Here is a 7442-nt window from a genome sequence, read left to right on the forward strand (position 1 = left end):
CGCTTTATTAAGCGCTCAGTGAGCTTTTACTGAGTATATATATTACAATTACACAAGTGTAATTTATTACACAAAGTGTAATTGTAATATATATTACAATTACACAAAGTAAAAGCTCACTGAGCGCTTAATAAAGCGGGGATTGCGGGGAACACAGACTTCAGCGGCTTCAGCCACGTTCCGTGCGACGAAAATCTAACCTATTATATGCTTTTCCCCTGCCGCGCTGCCTGCCCCGCAGCGGGCTGCAACCAACCTCCGCGTGGGTCCACCAATCCCGACTCGGGATTTTCGTCGCACGGAACGTGGCTGAAGCCGCTGAAGTCTGTATTCCCCGCAATCCCCGCTTTATTAAGCGCTCAGTGAGCTTTTACTGAGTATATATATTACAATTACACAAAGTAAAAGCTCACTGAGCGCTTAATAAAGCGGGGATTGCGGGGAACACATACTTCAGCGGCTTCAGCCACGTTCCATGCGACGAAAATCCCGAGTCGGGATTGGTGGACCCACGCGGTGGTTGGTTGTAGCCCTACTGCGGGGCAGGCAGCGCGGCAGGGGGAAAGCATATAGGTTAGATTTTCGTCGCACGGAACGTGGCTGAAGCCGCTGAAGTCTGTGTTCCCCGCAATCCCCGCTTTATTAAGCGCTCAGTGAGCTTTTACTTTGTATAATTGTAATATCTTGTATTGTAATCAGTTCGTAAGTATCATATATCTTACTCAAAAGCGTTATTGATAAAAAAAACACGTTATGGTATTTCGTGGCAAATTTTGCTAACAATTATCTATTTCAAGTAAGGATTAAAAAGATATCTTCGACTTTGTCCGATTAATCTATCCTATCAAGAGACGCGACAGTTGTCTCGCGGCAAGTGTCAGTATTGTAAAATAATTGTTAATTCGTTTGAAGGATGTCCCGGAATTGATATATAATTATATATATTAGCGATTTATTATTGTCCACAAGCATGAGGATTCTGGCGTAACGTAATATATTTTATTTATATATCATTGTTATACGTTTGGGAGTTTGCCATTGAGCCACATAAAAACCGCTACTCTCTGCAGTAACAAATTATGAATCCTTACTCCAACTTCCTATCAATTATAGGATAGGAAGATAGGATCCTGATAAAATTAAGTATTTTAATATATTATTCTATTTTACAGTTCCATTTCACGGCTGATATATGGGGAAAGGTACGTGTTGATGGAAGAAAAAAATTGAAATCATCTGCTATTCCAATGATTTTTAGAGAACTTGTCATTCAAAAGTATGAAAAAATGGTTGCAGGTAAATAATATACCTTTGGGTACCTATTCTTGAAATCGTTCGTTATGAAACGAATTCGTTTATGAACGAAGAGGTGAGGATTTCCCAGTTGAGCGCCAATGGGAACACAGTTGACCGCCAATGGGAACACAATTGACGCACCTTTTTTCATAAACGAACCTAGTTCATAAACGAATTTGTTTTGTAACAAACGATTTCAAGAATAGGTACCCTGAACCGGATTAGATATCTCAATTTCTGCAGCAGATTCGATATCAGGAACATGTCCTTCATCTCCCTGAACTGTTAATTCAAAAGCTACTACTTTATCTCTCTGAGTTGTCAATTAAAAAGCTACTACGATTTCTGTAGTAGTAGCTGATGTAGTATCAGGTATGAACGCTAAAATACAAATACCAATATTTAATAAAACAAACAACATATACTATGCAAATATGACTTGCAGTTTATAAATTTCTGTCATATATGACATTCAGGCAAACGGTCTATGTTGACTGGCCAATGCAAATCTAAACATTTTGAATGTACTCCAGGAGAGTGCATTCTTTCTCCATGGGTTTGCGATGGAGAGGAGGTGAGATATAAACGTTTATACAATATACACAAAATTCTACATAAAGCAGATCGATATGGCATGTAACAGATGCCAATTATTTACGAAAATTTAAAGACGAGAAACGTTTTATTTGCAAATTTTTAATTTGTAGAATATACATATATATGTATATCTTAAGTTAATAGAAATATTTGTAATAAATATATGTGTGTGTGAGGTTGTAAGGTAAAATATAAATAATTTGTAATTCTTTATTTTTCTATTTTAAAGCGTATGTATGTGTGTACAAAACAAATTATAACTTGAAGTTGTTATCAAATTTCTATGTTTTTAAAAAATCTTAATTCTTTAATAAATTTATTATTGTGTTTATCGTTTATTTTATTCAAATAACGACGTTAGCAATACAGAGTAGATAACATAATTATTATAAAGTTTAATGTAATGTTATTTATTAGGATTGTACAAACGGAGCTGACGAAAGAAAATGTATATTGGATTTGAATCTCTTTGAAAAATCTGCAAAACATAAACTTGAGGGCTACGATATGGAGAAATGGTTGAACACACCTTTAAAAACCTGTGGTTTAAGATGCAAAGAAGCTGATTTTACTTGTCGCTCATTTAACCATAAGTTCGTTAAAAAATTGTTTTTATTTATTAAACTAAACGACAATATAACGACAACGAAATTGTCGTTGAAGAGTTATAGAATAGGTCCACAGAGATCTACATCGATTATGGAGATTAATTATTATCTTTGTGTATGATGTACAATTAATAAAGTTACAAATACATCTGCACGTTCTGTTTTAGATCGGATGGCACGTGTGTTTATTGAGTAACAGTAACATCGGCTTGACTGGTGCACTCAAACCAGACAAAGAGTTCGATTATTACGAACTGAAGGAGAGAAGCGTGAACTGTGATGGCATGTATATTTGCGATAATCGCAAGTGTATAAATCAAACAAAAGTTTGCGATGGTAAAAACGACTGCAATGATCGCAGCGATGAGAGTATCTGCACGGCTGAAAATTTTGATTACGGTATCCGCTTAGCTGGCGCAAATAATAGTTATGAGGGTCGAATAGAAGTCAAAAGTAAGTACACATATACTGTAAGAATATATAAAAAAGGTGGACAAGTAAATCAAGTAGATAAAAATATATAATGTAGTATGTTTTAGAGTAATACAACAAGGTTTTTATTATTTTTATTGATGATATTAGTTCCAATGCTTCTTTCTTATTACATGTGATATACATTTAAATTAATTTCTTAAAAAATTCATTATAAATTTTTTTGTGGATAATTGTATGCGTAAAAATAGAATCTACATATATATATATATATATATTTTTTTTATAACAAAAAATTATATAAGAAAAGGCTGAAATAAATATTTTAGAAGCAAAATGGTTCTCCTTTCCTTCTCTTTCTCTTTCCTTTCTATGTTTTATAATTTTAATCAATGTTCACATTGTCAAACAGTTCTAGGACATTGCGGACAGGTATGCGACGACGGCTTTGGTATAATCAATGCTGATGTTATTTGCAAAGAGCTTGGTTTCGATCTTGGAGCTTTGGAAGTTAGGCCGGGTGGATTTTATGGAAATCTCGATCCACCAACGAGATTTATGGTAGATCAGTTGAAGTGTCGCGGAAACGAGACCACACTACGGGAATGCGATTTTAACGGGTAAAAAGATTGATGTTATTTCTTATTTCTTGTAACATAATATTTCTTCTAACACTCGATCGCTATACGTTGCTTAAAATAACGATTCTACTAGAACTGGTAGAGCTAAATAAAGTATTTATATTTCCGTTTATAGATGGGAAGTTCATAATTGTCAACCGGAAGAGGCTGTTGGAGTCATCTGCAAGACCGCGGTCAACACTTGTCAGGAAGGTTACTGGAAATGCGACAATAGTCCAACTTGCATACCGACTCCTTTATTTGCGACGAGGTGGTCGATTGTCCAGATCATTCCGATGAGAATCCGGAACATTGCGATGTAAGAGAGTTGAGAGAAAAGTAAAAATAGATAGATTTGTTTATTTTTATACGATTTCGGTTTCAGGCACCGTTTGAGTTGCGCTTGGTGAATGGCAACAATCCTATGCAAGGAAGGGTAGAAATGCGTCATCATGGCGTGTGGGGTACCGTGTGCGATGATGATTTCACAAATGCTACGGCAATAGTCATTTGCAAATCTTTGGTATATGGTGGTATCGCAATAGCTAAGAAAAATGGTTTCTTTGGGCCTGGCCAAAGACCAATATGGCTCGATAAAGTATTACATTTGTAGCTCACATTTAATTTTTTATTTCTTGCAAAAAGAGATTTGTTACTTGAACAATCTTTGTTGTAAAAGATCTTTTAATTTACATTTTTGAGTTATATTTATATTTGAGATTTTCCTTCGTTTAATTTTTCAATTCTTATTTATCTTACTTTATTTAATATTTCTTTAAATATGTATATACCTTATATTTAATTAATATATCTTCAATGTCTTAATTATTTAGCTGTTTTTAATCGATATTTTATTAATATTCTAAAATAATTTTCTTAATTTTTGCAAAATAGGTTTTCTGTCATGGAAACGAATCGCAATTATATCGATGCGAACATAATCATTGGAGTCAACATAATTGCGATCATAACGAAGACGCAGATGTAATTTGTTCACTTGGAGATATTAACAATGCCCAAGTAAATAAAACAAATCTTTATTCATTTTATCACAATTTTTGAAACTAAATGTTATCACCTCTATTAGGCTGTGCATTTGAGATACACTCTACAATAATATTAGAACATGATATCTTTATATACAGAAAAGTATGTGTAAAATGCTTAACTTTTCAACTCCCAAATGGGGCGAGATACTCTTTCTATAAAATGGTCTGTTTTTTTATATAAACTTATATAAAATTTAGCTCCAATAAATACAATTGAGTGAACTGAGCCGCGCGGCTAGACTGCTCCAGGAGCAGTTGAGTCGCGCGATTCTGAATCGCGTCGTCATAATCGCTAGAGTCGTGCGACTAAAAACGCGGGATTGACAATAGTTCCATTATATTTGCATGCAAAGCAGACCATAATCAAAAACGCACGGCTGCAATCGCGCGGCTTGAGCATAAAAAATCCCGCACGACTCTAGCGATTGTGACGACGCGATTCAGAATCGCGCGACTCAACTGCTCCTGGAGCAGTCTAGCAGTCTAGCTCTAATTAAAAAAACATTGTGACGTTGCAGAAAGTATGAAAAATGCCATAAATGCTACACTTAAGCATTTATGCTCAACTGAGGACTCGCAGCACTACTTATGCCCCGTCGAAATGGTGCAATCGACGCTGCAGGATTATTAGCTACATTTGTTTATGACCGCATAAATTAAAGAAGGCTTTTATATGAATCTGGAATCACCGATAAGGCTGAAACTACGTGAGTAGAAATATATAACTAAATTGTACCTACTCGAAACTTTAAACGCGTTTTTCTCGAAATGTCGTTTTTCAAACTGGTTCCCACCAGTTTCAGACAAACTAATGAGCCGATCGGCTTTGCTCTGTGGTTACATATTTGTAAGATGTCTCTCTATCGTAAGATGTCTGTCTATCTGAAACTAGCGAAATTAAAATACATTTACTTTTTCTTTATTTTAATATAATACTGTTAATTTTTGGTCATTTAAAAAAATTTTTACATGCCTTAAAATAATTGAAGAAATAGTTTCGTTTTTAATAATTCTAGTTCCACCGAAAATGTAGCTTAAGAATCTGTTTCATTTTTCTGTTTCAGATTACTGAGTGTCCAGATTTTATCACGGAAAAAAATGACTTTGCAATAGTAGCTAAATTTCAGTGGCTGGATCAAACTTAGCTCTAAGAGCTCTAACCGCCTTAGTATCATGGCTAAACTCTGGCTATTACAGGAAAAAGACATTAACTGCAACGTAAAAATTTATTAGCTGAAATAAAGGGGTTACATGGGTTTGGAAATTTCAAAAAATCAAAAAGCAAGAGCAAAAGGATGCCTGGACATTGCAGCTGCAGCAGGATCTTTGCTTTATGGAGCTGGAATCGACGATTCTATGTAAGTTTATAAAAAATTTTTTTCCGTTTATTCCTACTTAAACTTTAATCACTTTTTTCTCAAACCTCTATTTTTGAAGTCGGTGGACACGATTTCTCAAAAACTAATCGACCGATCTTATTGAAATTTTGCATACTTCTTCTAGATAAGATTGTCTAGTGATTGAACGAAGGTTTTTTTTTCTTTGATCACAACTTATTTTACAAGGCAATATGTGGTGTAGATTTTTTCCGAAAATTGTACTTTTTTGCATACAACTCTGCTAAAAAATCAAATTTCAATTTTTTTTTAAATCCTTCGTTCAATCACGAGCTATACTCACCTACTAACAGAAAATATTTGTTTTTTGATTTCAGATAAAGCTATCATGAGTTATCCTGACCACCGCGAGGATACTTTTTTCTAAGGGGTCTCCGAAAACCAGGTCCCGACGGCAGAATTTTCAAAATTTTTAATGAAAATTTTATAAAATATTGTTAAAATGTTGCTTTTTTATATGCTTAAAAGTTTGAATAAATAATTCTTTTATTATATAAAAAAAATTAGAGAAAATATGCTTTTTTTAACCTTCGAGACCCATGTAACCCCTTAAAAGAGTAAATTAGCGCAAGCAGCTAAAAAGGTTGCAACTGTACCTAAATTTCTTACCATGGACAAACATAGAATGTGCTTCACAAGCTACAACACTTAGTACGCATAGCTAAGTTTATAATTACCCACGCGAACGTTCAATTCGCAATTGTTTATGCGACGCTATTATTTCGGCTTTCGACGCATTAAGGTCGATTCAGACACAGCCGTGCCGTACCCGTACCGTATCACGGACAGAAACATTAGACAAGGATTCCTATTGTCTCCATCCTTGTCTAATGTGTCTCCAGCCTTGTCTAATGTTTCTGTCCGTGATACGGTACGGCACGGCTGTGTCTGAATCGACCCTTAGCGGGATACCAGCGACGACAGTGTTTCTCTCTCACGTGGTAGAATTAATGGTTAAGCAATAGCCATTATTCGCACAATTCGTTTCACGAGTGCTAGTGTATAAATTCCTTAGTTTCTGTATTTAACGCATCAGGGATGGACAAAGAAGTCCATAAATTATTAAAACATTGGGGTGTATCCTAATCTAAGGCCGGGTACTCACTAGGATCATGCAACGTGCTACGCAACAGTTACTGCAATTTTGGACACAATTGTTTCTAAAATACTCATGCACTCTAGACGTACTCACTAGTTGCACGCAACCGTTGCGTTGTACGTTGCAAGATTGTACATTATAGCTAAGAATCTTAGCAATCATAATGGAGATTATTTAGTTTGCAGCAAAAAATAAAGTAGCTAGGAATAAAGTAGCTAATTCAGCTAAGCGATATTTGTCTTTAGTAGCAAAAATTTGTTGCTATAGTAGCTAAGTGCAAATAGCGAACAAATGTATTAGCTTGGACAGCAACAGCATTAGCTGTCCCTATAATAAGGACACAT

At 35.0% G+C, this 7442-nt stretch overlaps 1 protein-coding gene across 20 annotated transcripts; it reads left to right on the top strand.

Annotated features, from left to right (window-relative positions):
• The first annotated feature begins 540 nt into the window (after positions 1 to 540).
• On the top strand, positions 541 to 5254 carry LOC139787329 (galectin-3-binding protein A-like). 20 transcript variants are annotated; one of them, XM_071726412.1, is made up of 11 exons: positions 574 to 702; positions 798 to 1296; positions 1540 to 1668; positions 1742 to 1870; positions 2311 to 2486; positions 2669 to 2954; positions 3346 to 3553; positions 3690 to 3872; positions 3939 to 4151; positions 4448 to 4573; positions 5121 to 5254. In XM_071726412.1, the coding sequence occupies exons 6-9, from the start codon at positions 2786 to 2788 to the stop codon at positions 3961 to 3963; spliced, it is 585 nt and encodes a 194-aa protein (XP_071582513.1). In that variant the 5' UTR covers positions 574 to 702; positions 798 to 1296; positions 1540 to 1668; positions 1742 to 1870; positions 2311 to 2486; positions 2669 to 2785; the 3' UTR covers positions 3964 to 4151; positions 4448 to 4573; positions 5121 to 5254. The 20 variants fall into 20 exon arrangements, with proteins under 20 accessions (XP_071582518.1, XP_071582521.1, XP_071582517.1 ...); XM_071726425.1 differs by having other exon boundaries at positions 3939 to 4076; XM_071726409.1 differs by having other exon boundaries at positions 798 to 989; positions 1173 to 1296; positions 3939 to 4573.
• Positions 5255 to 7442: the final 2188 nt, after the last annotated feature.

Source organism: Temnothorax nylanderi, unplaced genomic scaffold (assembly GCF_030848795.1).
Source record: "Temnothorax nylanderi isolate EJ_2023f unplaced genomic scaffold, tnyl_v1.0 TNYL_tig1433_pilon, whole genome shotgun sequence".
NCBI lineage: Eukaryota > Metazoa > Arthropoda > Insecta > Hymenoptera > Formicidae > Temnothorax > Temnothorax nylanderi.